The following is a 17,529-nucleotide window of genomic DNA, read 5'->3' on the forward strand; positions in this document are numbered from 1 at the left end:
ACAAACCTCAGGGGATTTCTCTCCCACTGCAACTATCTTGTAATTGTAACTCTCTTGCAACTCCACACCTTGTTATCTCAGATTCTCCAGCATCTGCAGTTCCTATTATCTCTCATCCAAGGAGAGAAAGCAAGTTTTGAGTTGAGGTGACTTTTCATCAGAGCAGTGTTGGTGACCTCTCTCTCAACACTGCCAAAGATTTTCAGGACAGAGTAGGGTTAAATAACATTCAAAATAACCTTGCTGTGATCTTTGTTTTTTAGGGTTGACCAGAGGAAATAGAAAGGAAAAGTAGTTGTAAGTTAATCTGATGGAACTATCAGCAAAGAATTTTATAAATGGCATTTTGATTGAGATTTGAAGCTGGACTGAGGACTCTATTTGGAGGTGGCACATTTCTGCCATACAGACTATAGAGCAGTAGAATTCATATCTTTCTTTTCTGTCAGGGTCTGCTCAAGACTAAATAAGAATTTATGAGCTATGTACAGGAAATAAGCATATGGCCCATTGAGCCTGCTCTCTCGTTAAAATGATCATGGTTTATTCTTTAACTGGTCTATTCTTTCCATAGGTGCTGTCCCACCTCTGAATGTTTTTCACTGTTTGCTATTGTTTCTTCTGAAGTTCCCTTAGCCTGAGGAATCATTTCTATTAATTACGTCATTGAAGGGTCATATAAGCACTTTATCTTTAAATTATTGGTATTCATAAAATTGTTTCACAATGGGCAGAATTTGTGGAATCTGCTGGAGTGGGCAAGATGGTGAAGGGTGCAAACAACTGCTTGGGAAGAACTAAGTGTTTAGAAGGAAGAGTCAACATGAGAAAGTTGCCTACTGCTGCCAGGAAATCAATGAGGCCCCTATGATTTAATGCTGATTGAGGAATTATGTGATAATTTGTTGAGTGTGACAATGGAAACCAAAGGAGATTCTCATTCTCAAATATTCAGTGTCCAAACAAGGGACCCAGCAGCAGGAAGGGGAAAAGAAATGAAATATATCCCTTTGCCTTTGCTTCTGACCTACTTCTGGTCTTTCACTATTGATCGCATCTATCCTATCTTCATCACACTCCATTTTCCATTCTTGGTGATCCAGCATCAATCCTTGATGAAGGTTCCAGTGTAATGCCACAGCTTTTGGTCGCATTGCTGGCACTGAAAAGTTTCTGCTCCTAGATAACATTGTTATGTTGTCCAGACAAGTGCCAGATTACCTGGGCATTGCATTGACCTCCAAAATAACAGCTATGATGTGTTTCAAAGATAATAGGAACTGCAGATGCTGGAGAATCTGAGACAACAAGGTGTAGAGCCAGATGAACACAGCAGGCCAAGCAACATCAGAAGAGGAGGAAGGCTGACGTTTCGGGCCTTGGCCCCTTCTGAAGAAGGGTCTCGGCCCGAAACATCAGCCTTCCTGCTCCTCTGATTCTGCTTGGCCTGCTGTGTTCATCCGGCTCTACACCTTGTTATCTTAGCTATGATGTCTTCCTGCTCATTCCCTAACAGTGGGCAACACACCCATCACCAACATATGTTCTACCCAATCTTTTTATTAGCAGAGTAAAATTTGCCAGTTGCAGATATTTAAATAATTCTAAACTGCGATGTTTAAAAATTTGATATTTAGTTTCTTTTTCACCTACATAAGATTCCATCAGAACCAGTCACGAACATGCTTGTTGGTGTAAAAGAATCAAATATAAAATGAAGTAGAATAACGTGCATACTTACAGAGAACTGTTAGATTGACAAAAGCCTTAGATTCTCCAACTATATTCTCTGCTGTACAGATAAGTTGCTGTCCATTGTTAACACGAGAAATATTGTTGAGCTTTAATATTATTGGTGGTCTAGAGGTTTCTGCTGACTATGAAGAGAAATACCATGATGTCACTCATTAGATTATTCAAAGGCTTTAAGCCCAAGAGTTGTTCTATTCCAGTTAGTGTGCAGTGTTCCCAATACTAACAAATTCCCATGATAAAAGTGGGCATCGCGTTTGAAAAATTATTTTCCATTGACCTTAAGAAACAGGATAAATGGACAGGCAGGATCAGTCATTGTCCAACTGTGTGTCAACAGAAAAATGCCATAGCGAATGCCTTTATTTTTAGGGGAAAAGTAGTAAAATCAGACAGGAAAGAAATAGAAGATGGGAGCCCAACAGAGCATAAGTGACTTGCTGAGTAGCACATTTCCCACGTCCCACACCCTTCCTCATTTTCTTATTCATAACAATAACATAAAATGGTGAGTGGTGGTAGAAACATTGGCTTCTGAGAGCATCATGACTATACCTGGTCAGTTGAGTAGAGAAGGTGTTTTTGCCAGTCCACAGTGGGAATTGGATGGCCTTGAGCATTACATTGTATTGCAGCTTCTCCTCCTTCAATCACAGTAACATTTGTAATGTTTACAGAAGCTTTAGGCAATTCTGTAAAATAAAGAATGAGGTATTACCTGCAAATTATCATGTAAGTAATTGCATCTACCTAATATCTACCTAGTATTCAAATAGGCAGTAAATACTGGCCTCAGGGACATGCAGTACACTGGTAGTGACCCTGCCTTGAGATGACTGAAGAAGGAATAGTAAATGAAAATAGTCTGAAGATGTGAATTGAGCAAATTAATTGACCAGTTTTTTTAGTTCCTTAGTTGATGACACTAGATTTATTGAAAAAATGACAGGTTGAAAATTTTGAATAAAAGTTGATAATGTGGGAAATACTCAATCAGTAATACAAAATACCTGTGAGATTAAAAAAAAACATTTCAGGTCAACAGAATTTTATTCCTTAACTTTCTACACACTCCTGACTCCTCATTAGCAAATATAGGATGAATCAAAGTGCCTTTGATTCGTTTGTGTTTGGTTAATTAGATATTTGATTGTTCATTAAAGCAATTATTTCTTATTGAAACCAATTACTTATTTCATGTAGATCCTTAAAAGTGTACCAAAGTGTACCAGTTTTAGATATATCATGCAATAAATGCATTCTATACAAAGATTTAGATGGATATGTAGATAGCATATATCAAAAGAACATCAAACACATATGCGATCCAGATTGTGTATCAACACGCTCATCTTGGCAGCAGTTTTGAACTGTGTCTCCCTGACACTGTGTTGGAAAAAGAGCCCAACTATGCAAGGTATCAAATGTTTCAGAATGCGTAATATGCTCAAAGGGGCAGGAATTGGACCTTGTTATCCATATCTGAGATGTCTAATGACAAGTAAGTCTAATTTGTTGCAAATTCTTCATGCATTTTTGCATAGTCCCTTGAGCTGTGGTGTTTGTCTAATTTTCATCCATGTCACATTAACCATTAATTCTTTAATACCTTTGTTTCTTTGACTGTTCCTTCCTGAACAATTCTGACATTTTATTTTAGCCAAAATACTGCTCAGCTCTCAAGCCTTTCTACTTTTGAATTTATTCTTTTCCCTGAATCCTTCCACTGCCTTTTCCACTCCTTGTCACTTTCTTAATTTAAAATGAAATACTTACCCTCGTTATTTGATTTGTCAAGTCACTGATTCCAGCCCAATTTACATGGACCCCACCCTGAATGAACAGCCTTTTCTTTCCCCAGTATTGAAACAAAACACCTGCTTACTCCATCAGTCCTTCAGACAGACTTTAACCTTCTATCTTATGGCAATTGGCTCATTCCTGAAGTAAAAATCAAGACTTTTTTTCAGGAGCTACTTTTTCATTTGCATCCAAACTCTTCAAAATCCTCCCGCAGAATATCCTTCCTAGTTCTATCTATTTTGTTGGTTCTTACTTGGAGAATGAGAACTGGATTCTTCCCCTTTCACTTTAAATTCATCTCCAGCTTTGGGCGATATCTTTAAACCAGGCTTTAGACAGGCACATAACCTTCTAAATTGCTGGTCATGTTGCAGTAAGAAGTATTTCTTCCCCTGTGTACTGTATCATATCAATATCACATTCCATTTCACTTCCCTCACTTGAATGACCTCCTGCACCATTAGTTAATTTGCTCCCACATCCTGCAATCCTGAAAATTACCATTCTTCAGCCAGATGAACGAATGCAGATCTGAGATCAACAAGAAGAAGGAACTATTGTCAAAAAATATCAGTCAAGATCATATTTGTATAAACATCACAAGGTGCTAAATGCAGAAATCAGAGAGCCTTAATATCCTTGCAAAAAAAACACATAAACATATGAACCTGGCCTTGGAGAAGAGCAGAGATTCATGAAAAGTCCTGCAAATATCCAAGAAATACACACTCAAGTAAAGAGAAGGGAGACTGTAATAGGTTTTCAACCTGAGAAACAAAGCAGAACAAGATAAAGGAAAGCTGTATAACTGCCTACAGACTAACCTTGTAATGTTTGAAACTTGATGGGAGACTTGATGAGTTAAGAGCATGAATCTAAGAGATCATGATGTAATGATGAAATTAGATCATATGATTAGATAGAGAGGGAGATCTCCTGGAGGAGACACTCTAAGTTCATGTAGAACTCTAGCTGCATAAATATATGGTCTGTAAATTAAAAAGTTCCTGTTGAAATGAACACAGGCTGCAGCAGTCACTTGATAGACAATCAGGCTTCTAACATCTCATTAGGAAGGTGAAACATCGGTCACTTTCTGGAAAATTAACGTGGACTGCGCAGTCCTCTGAAATCTGTAAATGATCCCAAATGCCAAAATATTCTGCCCATAAAATCTAGCCGTAAGACTCTGTAGAAAAATGACAAACACAAATGTAGATGCCATAGATTCATAGTTTTAACTGGCATCTCCAACGTACAGCTTAAATAAACAGCCTAAAGTGGAATTTGGTGCAGTCATATTGATTTTAGCATCACGGAATTTTTAATTACTCTTGTCACAAAAATATTAAGGAATTGACTTCCTATATTGCCTTAATGAGTAATTGGTCATTTACAGACCATCTATTGTACAGTTAGAGTTCTATGTGAGCTTAGAGTGTCTCCTCCAGGAATATCTCTCTCTCTCTCTAATCATATAACCTAACTTCATAATTACATCATGATCTCTTCTACTCATGCTCTTAACTCATTACTCGACATCACCCAACAAGTTACTCATTGTTAAATTTTTATTTTACATTTTTAGTGTTAAGTTTAATTGAGAAAGAAGAATTCAACCTGGGAAAGTGTGAAGGTCTTATTGATATTGTACTAGATACCAGGAGTGCTCTAATCCATCAGTTGGTGGCACATGAATTGAACATTCCATTGGCTAATGCTCATCTTCAGCAAAATAGGACCATAGAAACAGAAGTAGGCTATTCAACCCCTCCAGCCTGTTCCACCGTTCAATGAGATTATGGCCCATCTGTTTCCTACTTCCATATAGCTGCCTCTAATTATTCCTAACTCGAGTAAATGAGTTATTATGGCAATTTTGCAACTATACACCAACCAGCAAACTTCTTCATCAGCGACACCTCAGAAAACTGTAGGGCATGTTCACATAATTTTCCAACATTTGTTGATGGTAATGTGACTTTTTACACCAGTGCTACTAATTTACTTTACAACCAAAGTTGATCTTTTACTAACATAGGAACATAAGAAGGTGCAGAAGTAGGCCATTTGGCCCTTCAAGCCTGCTTCACCAATGAATAAGGTCACATGTGTCCAGATTGCGAGCAAAAGCTTTTTTCTCTACCTGTCTCTCTGAGTGGTCTCATAATCTGAAGCTTTTGTAAGGAAGGATGCCTTGTTTGCTGCGACTGAGAAGTTCCTATGGCTCATGTACATCCAAGCAACAGTGTCAGAAGGACAATAGGCAAATGATACTTGCCAAGTCATCAAATATCCAGAGTCCTTAGAGGCCCATTTCTTCAAATCAGAAGATTGATGCTGAAATATATACTAGAGTCGCATGTTAAGACCATGAGAAAGTCCCAACACAGCTCACTCCACATAGATTGTCCGGGAACTCTGAAATAAGCCAGGAAACTTTGAGTAATTATAACTTACTTATCTTAATAGTTAACCAAGTAAAATTAGAGGAATTAAATTTGCTTTAACCTTCAGCTAACTATGAAACTGACCCCCTACAATTCACCACTGACATCCCTGATTATTTCTACCAACCTCCAACAAGAATCCAAAAACCTCAATACCAACTCTCCCATACCAACCCAATCGCCAAACTCCCTCCACCAATCTCATGGCAATCCTCCAACTGGAAATACCTTACGTTGAGCCCTCACCCACTCACCTGCCACCCTACTCTGTGCCATCTGCCATCCTACCTCCACATTTACTTGCCATCCTGTCCACCCAGCACCTATACCCCTTTCCAACTTGCCACACAATCCCGTCACCCACCTACGACCCTAAACATCACCATTTGACATCGCCTTACCTTCCCCTCACCCATTTAGTGCTTTATTCTCCCTGTCAACATGTCACCAACCATCACCCACCCGGCACCTACTCCAATACATTTGGCACCTAGACCCCTTATCTACCTGTTACAATAACTTCTAACACATATCCTTGATTCTTCAACAACCTGGCATCTGCACCCCTTGCCTACATGTCACTCTATTCCATCAAACATATATAACTGAACCACCACCAACTTATCACCATCCCCCACTCCAACCATGTGACACCACACCCCTCACACACCTGGCAGCCCTGTTCTCCAGCATCTGCCTGCCACCCTACCCTCAATTACCATACACATTTATTCTCTTTCAGCGGTTGTCAAAGTGGATTTAGCACCTTGAAACCCGAGAACATGACAGCTACTGCCATAAAAAAGGCCATGAGCAGTTACTGCATGAATTGCTGGATTGCTTCAACTTGTGCCTCAGAAAATTGGCCAGAAATCCCCCGTAAAGATAAATGGGCAACTACCAATGCAGATCAGAAAATTCAATCTAATGTCTCAGGGACCTAACACAATGTTTGTGCTAGTATTTTGATGAGAATTGAACTTTGTTTGAAGAACATTTCTTGTAGGGAGCACAAAATTGACCCGTGATTATATAGGATCCATCACAAGTGCATGTATTTACTTTGGCATTTGATTTTTAGGAAAGATCATCAAATATAGGAAAAAAGACAGGTGAATAAACATGTGATAATGGGAACTGCAGATGCTGGAGAATCCAAGATGCTTTTGTGCTCCTGAGATGCTGCTTGGCCTGCTGTGTTCATCCAGCTTCACACTTTATTATCTTGAATAAACATGTGGTTCAGTTCAGCCATTATGCAATTCATTGATGGACCAAGCTCTAGAGGTTAAATGGCCTGTACAGTTTATTATTATTCCCTGTAGTGAAATGTGTGGTCTCCCAGTGACAGCTGTCCTCGACACATGGCAAATGTCAGGACCCATCTATTGGAAGTACATTAGGCAAGAAGCCAGGACTTAGCTCTCTGCTGCAATATGTGTTGGCATTCTGATGTGCTGTACCAGTTCAGTGGTCCATTCTAAAGTTTGCAATTGATTTGATGCAGTAAATAAGTCATTCCAAAGCATCTGACTTCTATCAGTAAACAGTTCACTGCTATATTATCTAAGGTTTCTTTATTAGATGTCTCAATATTAGTTTACTGCAAACATTTTGATGTTCAAGCGAAGAAAGGTAGCAAATGTTCTTAACAGTTGGCTCTGGTGGATGACTTTAAATTTAAATTGAGTCATAACTGTGTTTAAGATCGTATTTTAATTATCCCACTTGACAGAATCCAGATGGAGAGGCAGTTAAAATAACCAGTGTTTATTACCTACCAATTCCATTTCCTTCCTGCCGTGTTCCCATATTAACCAACTCCTTTTAGCAGTCAAGTGAGATGCCAGAATAAGGATGGGAATTCTGTGTAAAATATGCATATTGACTGCAAAGATGTGGCCAGGCTATAATCAGCAACTGCAACCAGAGGCCTAATGGGGAGGTAGAGCCTGTGAAAAGCTGAATCCTGGCAGAGAAGGCCCTAAGGGTGACCTTAAGATTTAATTCTCAGATTTTCCTGAAGGCCAGGAGGGACAAGTGCCTACACAAGTAAGCCTGGGGCATCCCTGGATCAGAACTACCCACTTCACTCGACAGACACAGTGAACCTTCTCAGTGCTGACATCTCAGATGCTGTTAAACTCCAACTTCTTGGAACTTAAACCTAGTGCAGCTTTCTCCCGCAGGGGAGTGTCTCACAGGTCCCACACTGTGGTCTCTAGCTGCTTGTTCGTGACATCAAGCTACAAATTGGGTGCCAGGCAGGGTGTGGTATCAGGTAGCAGATTGGTAAGGAGGGCAGGGTGGCAGTGAGTGAAGGGAAGATATTAAAGTGGTGTTTAGGAAGGATAGCGTACCAAGTCAGGTAGAAGACTGCAGTATTTTACTTAAAATGCACCTCTTCCATCAAAGTCAATGGAGTTTCCACAGCTCAGCATTGCTGTTTCCCACATACTCTAAGCTTTGTTCATTTGTAACCAATGGTACTTAACTTTTGTCTATATCCTACTGTGCTTTCATTAGGTCTCAATAAAACACAACAAGTGACAGAATTAAATTCTGCCCTTGGAAGTGGGTGAGGAGAATGGAAGGTTGCTGCTATAAGATTGGGAGGTGGCTGTCACTTACTCATATCTCCTCAATGAAGTCAAGTAGGTCAAGAATAACATCACTGCCCAGAGGGCAACGGAGACCCCTAAGAGGCCCGTTAATGGCCCAGCAAAGTTCGTCAGATTCCCAAAAGGTTGAGTGGGAGAAAGAGAACTCTCTTGATCTGCCACCCTCTCTGGCTCACTGAGGACCCGACAGTAAGGTCTGTCCTCATTGTGAGACTCCCTCCTCACCACAACTACAGTCACCTCCCATTTTCTGACACCTGTTTTATTCTCCTGACAAGCCCAGTAAACTTTCCTTAATGCCAGGGCCTTTCCATTTTGCCTGTTGCAGTATCAGCAGTGACCATCTCCCTTGGTGATACTCATGATTGAAGAGCTGCTAACCCTCTGATTGTCCAGTAGATCTTGAATTGCGATGAATTGGGATTGTCCATTTAAAAGGGCAGGGGCATTGGCAGCAGGCAATTAATAGCCTATAGATGTTGAATTCTGTCAGGACTTTTGAAAATGACTGCAGTAGGGTTGTCTCCCACTTTTCAACCAGTGGACAGGGTCACTGTTACAAACGTTAAATTCAAAAGAAGGGTGCATTCATAGTTTAACTTATTTCCCTATCAAATGTGTTTTTATTACGTTGTTTGTTTACAACTATTCCAAATAGCCTCAACTAATTGCTACAGATCAAAGTAATTTATTTGCTTCAGCGCTAGTAATTCTGAGCAACCTAATGTTTTCTTAGGACTCTGTATCTAACAACACAGGGCTCTGTATCCAACAACAGTGAGCACTATACCTCATAACATAGTGATCTGTACTCAAGCCACAGGGTTCTAAACATTCTAACGTAGAGCACTGCATCCAAAAACATATTGCTCTGTATTCAATATCATTAAAGCCCTATATTCTAATCATTGGCCTCTTAACCTGATAATGTTGGACTCACGTCCTATAGCAGTGACTTTTCTAAGTTTTCATAATGATCCCCTGTTATATTTTAAGATCAGAGCAGAGTTAGTGTTCCATTTATTCTTCATTGCCATCATTTTGAGTACTAACATTGATTATTAAATCATTAATATGGCACTAAAAATAAAAGGCAATTGCAGCATAAAGTTATTAAATATTCTGCAATCAATAAGGACAAAGTACTAGTGGCATTCACAAATTACAGACAGGGCATGGAATCTGTACAAGATGCTAAAAGATCTCCAGTTATTTCAGGCACATGTTTTCCCTGTTAAACCATTGATAATCCTTAACTTATTTAAAGTTTTTGATAAGATTTTTAGTTTGGCTTGTGGATGACTTTGTAGACTTGCTTGCTGAGCCATTGTATTTAATTGCAGATGTTTCGTTACCCTGCTAGTTAACAACATCATAGCACCTCTGGTGAAGCGTTGGTGTTCTGTCCCATTTGTTCATACTGGGGTGGGGGGCGGGAGCGGGGTTGGCTTCCGGTTTTGTTTTTCAATGGTTTGTAATATTGGGTCCTGTTGAATATGTTTGTTGATTGAGTTCCATTTGGAATGCTAGGCCTCCAGGAATTCCGTGGTATGTCTCTGTTTGGCTTGTGCTCTTATGGATGTGTTGATCCAGTCGAATTTGTGTCCTACTTTGTCCATGTGTATTGAGACCAGTGAGAACTGGTCGTGCCTCTTGGTGGATGGTTGGTGTTCATGAATCCATATTGTCATGTTTCTTCCAGGTTGGCCTGTGTAATGTTTCTCACAGTCCTTGCATGGTTTTTTTATTACACTAGTACTACTCGGACCCATAGGTATTGGAGTAACCCACAAACCAACAATGACTTTTCCATGGCTATTGATAAACGTAAAGGATCTCATGCCCGCAAACAATAAAACTAACGTAATATGCAAAATACCGTGCAAGGACTGTGAGAAACATTACGCAGGCCAAACTGGAAGAAAACTGACAATAAGGATACACCAACCAACTACCAAGACACACGACCAATTCTCATTTGTCTCAATACACATGAACAAAGAAGGTCACAAATTCAACTGGGACATCACATCCATACAAGCACAAACCAAACAGAGACATGCCAGGGAGGCCTGGCATTCCAACCAGAACTCCATCAGCAAACCTATTGAGCTGGACTCAATATGTAAACCACTGAAAAACAGAGCTAGAATGAATGCCAGAGACGCCAGCAAACCAAGGTACATAAATAACAAATGGTACCGAAAACCAACATTTCACCAGAGGCGCATTGACGATGTTACCGAGCAAGGTGACGAAACATCTGCAATCAAACACATCAGCTCGGCCAGCAAGTCTACAACCTTAATTTATCCTTCCTTCTTCTATTCTTATGTTTTATTTAACAGACCTTTAACTGTCACCTGAAGGGAAAAATTCATACACAATGCTTTTGGGAAAAATGACAGTACCACAGTCTGGGATCTTCATGTGTGATAGAGTCATCCTCCAGTTATTCTCCCCTCGACATGTCAGGTTCTGAATTTCTAGAGTGGCCAGGTTGTTTTCTTGCCACAACTGGATCCATGCAATGCCACAAGAGCAGAGGAATGGGTTTTCTGTTAAGATCCTACAGGAAAGAAAATATTTTACAAACACATTGAGATCACCTAGTATTAAAGACTTATGTATATGCTTAGATTTTCTTTAGATAGTTTACAGGGTCTTATCAGTTTTATATTAGACCAGTCAAATAATATAGATCATATTACTAAAACAGAATTTTTTGCAGAAACTCTGCATGTCTGGAGAGAAAGCAGTGTTAATATTTTGAATCCACTGACACTTTGAAATGTTAACACTGCTTTGCCTCCACAAAAGCAGCCAGACCTGCTGAGTTGCTCCAGCAATTTCTGTATCTGGTTCATATTCTCAGCATCTGCAGTTATTTGTGTTATTATAAACCTCTTGTCTACCAAAAAATTAACTTCAACCACACAGTTTAGACTGGAGATGAATGAATCCCGTGTACTGCCCCTGCCTGCACAACTAATAGTCGGGTTGCAGGTTGCAAGATGTCCTGTGATTCTAACTCAGGTCTAAGGTAATAAACAGTAGACATATTACTCCATTTACGTCCTCCTAAATGATTACGTTTGGAACAAAGTTTAAAAGTAGAACAAGGGGAAACTCTAAGTGGCCAGTTTATTCTCACTGAGCTGATTTCCACAGATGTGAAACAAAGTGTGAGTAAAACTAGATGTACTTCTAAAAAAAAGAACACTGAAGTGCAACAATCAAGCTGGGAAGGCCAAGTTTAAATCCCGACTATTAGTTCTGCAGGCAGGGGCAGTACACGGGATTCATTCATCTCCAGCCTAAACTGTGTGGTTGAAGTTAATTTTTTGGTAGACAAGAGGAAGTAGAATTTTGGGTTGGCAAGAGGCTTCCCCACCAGGTCACCAAAGGAATGGTTACCAAAACTCAACTAAGGAGAGAGTACCAGGACGCAGTGGTTTTGGGGGACCCCAGGGCAAAGGATGCCTAAGATTTCTCGATGGATCCTCAAGGGATAACCCTGCACAGATGTGGGATTAAATTCAAGGACTCGATTGGTGTCACTATCTGCATAACAAAAGAAATACATTGTTATTTACCCTGAGTATCTTATGTTACTGCTTAAAGTACCAGTTTGAGATTTTAACATGAAGGAAGCCAATGTGATTGATGCAGGTATGTCACTTCTGCCTGTATTTGATTTTCATAAAGCATGCAGAGTGAAAATTTCAGGTGTAGGTCTTGAAAATTCTAAGTACTAGCCCTTAGTCTGCAGGGTCATCCTTTAGACAAGATGCCTACCCTCAGCTACATCCCACTGTGAGCTCACATCTCCATTCTTGCATAAATTCCTAAAAGCCAGGCAACAATTACACTTGAAACACCCTTATTAAAAACACACATTGATTTATTTCCGTACCTATTTTGTTAATTTTGCATGTGAGAAACATACTAAAAAAAACTATTGATTAGTTGCAAAATTACATAAACAGAAATTCAAATATTTATACCATTAGATTACGACCAGGTCTTAAAGAGGATTCCAACTGGCCAAAAGCCATTCTAAAAACACAGTGGATGCCAAGTTAAATTCAGCTCTGGAACCTTTCACAGCCCAAAATAAAAGCTGCTTTTGGAATATCAGATAGGATCAGTAACAGCAAAAACAAAATGTTTAATACATTTAATAAGGGAAAAAATGTAGTAAATGCCATAATCTAATGCCAGTAATGGACTCAACTATGGTTGCCTAGCCAATCAGAAGCAGTTCAAATGCTAATCTCTGCTTGATACGGAAACTAAGAAGATAAACGCTAAAGCCCACGAGGAATATATACATTCTCAGACATCATGAAGTGAATAGTATCTACAATGTAATCAAATAGAGGTAAAGTACATAAGGACCAGATAAAATCTCCAGGACGAAAATAAGCAAATTGGGATAATACTTGAATGAGTGCTATAAATTACTCTGAAACTATTTGTTCTCTTAAATTAGTATGTTTTTCAGTTCTATGCATGCACAAATTTGTAAAATATTATGTATAGCTAAGTGTTCATTGGAATTATGTTAACATTACATCATAGATAGCGATGTTACTGTGATCAATGTAACAAAATGATTGAAGAATAGCATTGAAAGTGCATTTAATCAAATGTATTTCCTTTTATTTTCACATTTAAACCACAATGTTGTACTATCAAAATAAAAAGCCTTTTTTGAAACTTTACAGCTTCATAAAATGAAAATTCTCATCTAGACATAACTAATTTCATTAAATAAATGTTTTCTCATCACAAAATAATTTCTCAAAAGCAATGACTCATTCCGAAACTGGCCATTTTAAATATGTATTGTGACATGCTTAAAATTAACAACTACAGTAATATACAAGACAAATTAAGCAATTGGAAAACAATCATATAAAACTTATAAGAAATTTAAGAATATATTAAAGAATCGAAAATTAGCAGTCTACCATCACTGACCAGTTTGCTTCAATATTCTCTGAGGAAATGGTCAAATTATATTTCCATTAAGAAATGAAACCTGGATTAATGAGGTGTTGGTTCTATTCATAATATCCATAACATTATTTACCACTTACTCTCAAGGGTAATTCTGCTTTCTGTTATAATCTGACCAGAGAGTTATGTGTCTCCAAAGCTGGCATTTCTGATTAAAGTACAGAAAGCTATTACAGAGTAGAACAAATAAAAAATTTGTTTATAAAGCCTATAAACTAATACTTAAATCCAGAAATTAAATTACTATACAAGTACATAGTCAGTTCGCATGCTGAACATAGGCATTGTCAAACTAATACTTAGTAGTTCATATAATTATCTGTCTGCTGCTCAGATCGAAGCATTAACCTTTTCAGAACAGATCAATGGTCTTATTAAAATATTGGACAAAGGTAATTTCAAATGAATGTGTTACAGTTCCTCAAATCAACATCTAAAATTAAAATTCTTGGATTATTGCCATTAAAACAGTAAATAGAATTATTTACTAAATTGTAAAAAAATGTATATGTTGTCAATATGTTCAGAAACTGGACAAGATTTTAGTACATTTGAAACCTTTGCATTAATTATATAGTAAATGTTTATGAAAGGCCACTTACAAATGTGTCAGTTCCAAATATCGAAAAGGCTTCCAGGACAAACTTGAAAATCTGTTATTGGCAAGGTTGCTGAAATAGAAATAAAACTAAATTGTGTGAGAGTTGGTTATAATGTTTGGCACACTGAACTTAAAGGTGATGTTATCAGAGTAATACTTAAGCATGGTCACATGAAATTTCTGTCTACTATTTAAATTAGCATCAATGGACTTTATTTCAAGACTTCACATAACATAGAATGGACAGAATCACATAAATTCACAGCCAAAAAGGAAGCCATTCATCCCATTGTGTCCTCATTAGCCAACAAAGAGCTATCCAGCCTCATCCCACTTTAGAACATTCAGCTAGCAATTTGAAAGGCAAATGTTATGTTTGTCTTTATTGCAAGAGGCTTCAATTACAAGATCAGGACTGTCTTATGGCAGTTGCCCAGGGCTTTGGTGACACCACACCTGAAGAGAACGTTTGATCTCGTTATCTGAGGAAAGACATTCTGACTTTGGAGAGAGTGCAATGAATGTTCACCAGACTGATTCCTGGGATGGCAGCTGTCTTATCAGGAGAGATTTGGTTCATGATGTCTATATTCACTGGAGTTCAGAAACATAAGAGGGGATTTCATTGAACCATGTTATATTCTGACAGGGCTTCACAGACTGAATGCAGGGATGATATTTCCCTTTGTCTGAATGAGTGGAAGTGTTGCTGTCTCAGTTTACAGGCCATTCAACAATTCCTTTGGTGTCTGCTCTGATGGGGATGTTGCAGGATCCCCATACAGAATTCCCATCTACCCTGCAGAAATGGTTCTCTGGTCATTTGACAACCTGGAACATTGATTACAATGCAAGCACCACACCAATTCCATCATGCCTGCTCATTTTAACAATCCCTGTGTCTAGTCAGTTATAATTGAACTGTTCACTGGCACAGCCCATCAGCTTGGAACTAATGCAAGCATTGCTTAAAGTTAGCAGATACCTCGTAGAAGAGAGGGTAACAGTGTTTGGAGTAGATGCTGGGAGTCTGACCTGGGAAAGACACAAAGGATGTACAGGAGGCACCAAGATTTTCGGATTCTGCACGGGAGGCCTTGGTAGTGACGGAAATTGGATGGGAGAGGATGGGGGTGGGGGGGGTGCGGGCAGCAGTGGTGGATAGAAAGGGGGCAAAGAAATATCTCCACAGAGGCCAGTATCCCATCACCAAGTCACTCTTTATTTAATTGTACATTGTACTTAACACTGGTCCAGCTTCCTCAGAGCTGGCTCTCAGATTGAGTAGAATCTCTGACACTCCTGTTTATATCTGTTAGCCAGTGCTCCCTGATTGGACCAGTTAACAGCCCCAATCAAGGCTCTCATATTCTATGAAGACCACCTGGCTGACCTCATTATAATCACTATATCCCTCCCTCTGAGTCTGTGGACATAGGCCAGTTGCTTGTTTTTGGAGCTCCTCCCAAAGTATTTTAGCACTGGGTCAGGTTCCTCCAACTCTGTCTCTGACATGGGCTGTGTGTATATCACAGTATCTCTGGCCTTCTTGCGCCCAGAGCGTTTCGGAAGAAATTCACTCATCTTTAACCAGCAAAGGCACCAAGGTGGTGACATCTACCGTATCCACTCAGGTTCCAAGGTGTCTTCAATGCTTGACGGGGAGGGAGAACCCATGGGTTCCAGAGGATTCAGAAAGGCTGTAGAGGAGCTGGGCATGTTTTTCTCCCACACCATTTGTGAGATTGCAGCTTTCATATGGTCCATGTGCTTGTTCAGAACTGTCACACCTACCCGAACTTTTTACATCATGGGAACTGGCCTCATGTCAACCATGCCTCATACCCATTCAGGGCCATTCTCACGGTTCCTACCCTAAACTTTGTCTCCTGAAGTAAACTGCCTCTCCCGCTTAGTGGAGTCTTGTGGCGGGCATTGGCATTCTTGACACTAGTTTATCCTCCGACCCCACTTCTGGGACAATCAGATTTAATTTGGTACCGTGTTTTGTCCCCATTAGCAACTCTGCTGGAACTATCCCTGTCACTGCGTGAGGGATGGTTCTATAATCAAATAGGAACAAAAACGGTATCTAGTGAAGTTTTAGGCTGTTTCTTTAAGCTTGCCTTCAGAGTTTGGCCTGCTCTTTCTGCCGGGCCATTGGATGGTGTGGAGCTGTCGTTTTATGTTGAATACCATTTGACCTTAGGAATTACTTAAATTCCCTGCTGGAAAATGATGGCCTCTTATTAGTTACAGTTACTGATAAGAGCACTTCTGCCTCACAGTGCCAGAGGCCAGTGTTTGATTCCACCCTCAGAGGGCTGTCTGTGTGGAGTTTTCACATTCTTCCAATTCTGTGTGGTTTTTGCCTGGGTATTCCAGTTTCCTCCCACAGTCTGAAGATGTGCATGTTAGGTGAATTGGCCATGCTAAATTGCCCATACCATTGAGGAATGTGTAGGCTAGGTGGATTAGTCATCGGGAATGTAGAGTTACAGAGATGGTGTAGGATGTGGGCCTGGGTGGGATGTTCTTCAGAGGGTCAGTGTGAACTTGATGGGCTAAATGGCCTGCTTCCACCCTGTAGGGATTCTATGAAACACTTCCAGGAGTCTGTGAAAGATGCATGCAGTTTTGTCATGGTTGCCCCCATGTTCGACAAATGAACCCTGTGCATGTCCAGCCACTTTAAGTGGGTGTACATAATGACTAAGAACATTGAGCCTATGAAAAGACCTGCATAGTCGACATGTAGCTGAGCCCAGGGTTTACCCAGCCATTCGCACAAGTATGAGGGAGCTGCTGATGGTAATTTTTGTCCTTGTTGGCTCTCCAGGCACTGCACCATCAACACGGCTGTGTCTGCTTCCAATCCTGGCACCTATACATAACTTCACACAACATCTTCATTCTGGAAACCCCTGGATGACCCAGTGAAGTTCAGCTAGTATCTGGCAGCGACCCATACTCAAGGCAATCACGCCTGCTCCTCACCATATGCCGTCCTCTACGGTGATCTAGTCTCTCTGACTCCAGAAAAGTTTCGGTTCTGGTTGTGACAGCCGTTTGGTTTCCCCATCACCACTAGCTTTTGCAGTTTTGCCAGGACTGGATCTTTCTACATGCAAAGTCTGATATTGTCAGCTGTGACTGGAAGTCTCCAGAAAATTTAAAATCACGAAGGACTTTTCCAGTGGCAGTACCGCTGGTGGGTTATCTGCCGGTGGGAGGCGCTCAATGCATTTGCATTTACAGTTTTGCCTCCCGGATAGTG

General features: G+C 39.9%; 1 protein-coding gene across 1 annotated transcript in view; it reads right to left on the bottom strand.

The window, feature by feature from the left end:
* Nucleotides 1-17,529, bottom strand: part of ntrk2a (neurotrophic tyrosine kinase, receptor, type 2a) — a 252,771-nt gene that overhangs the window by 205,966 nt on the left and 29,276 nt on the right. The window contains exons 4-7 of the mRNA XM_048527298.2: nucleotides 14,254-14,322; nucleotides 11,038-11,195; nucleotides 2,308-2,444; nucleotides 1,742-1,877 (exon numbers count right to left, since the gene is read on the bottom strand). Of these exons, the coding sequence (XP_048383255.1) occupies nucleotides 1,742-1,877; nucleotides 2,308-2,444; nucleotides 11,038-11,195; nucleotides 14,254-14,322 (500 nt within the window). The remainder of the gene's footprint in view (nucleotides 1-1,741; nucleotides 1,878-2,307; nucleotides 2,445-11,037; nucleotides 11,196-14,253; nucleotides 14,323-17,529) is intronic.

This window comes from Stegostoma tigrinum, chromosome 3 (assembly GCF_030684315.1).
Source record: "Stegostoma tigrinum isolate sSteTig4 chromosome 3, sSteTig4.hap1, whole genome shotgun sequence".
Taxonomy (NCBI): Eukaryota; Metazoa; Chordata; class Chondrichthyes; order Orectolobiformes; family Stegostomatidae; genus Stegostoma; species Stegostoma tigrinum.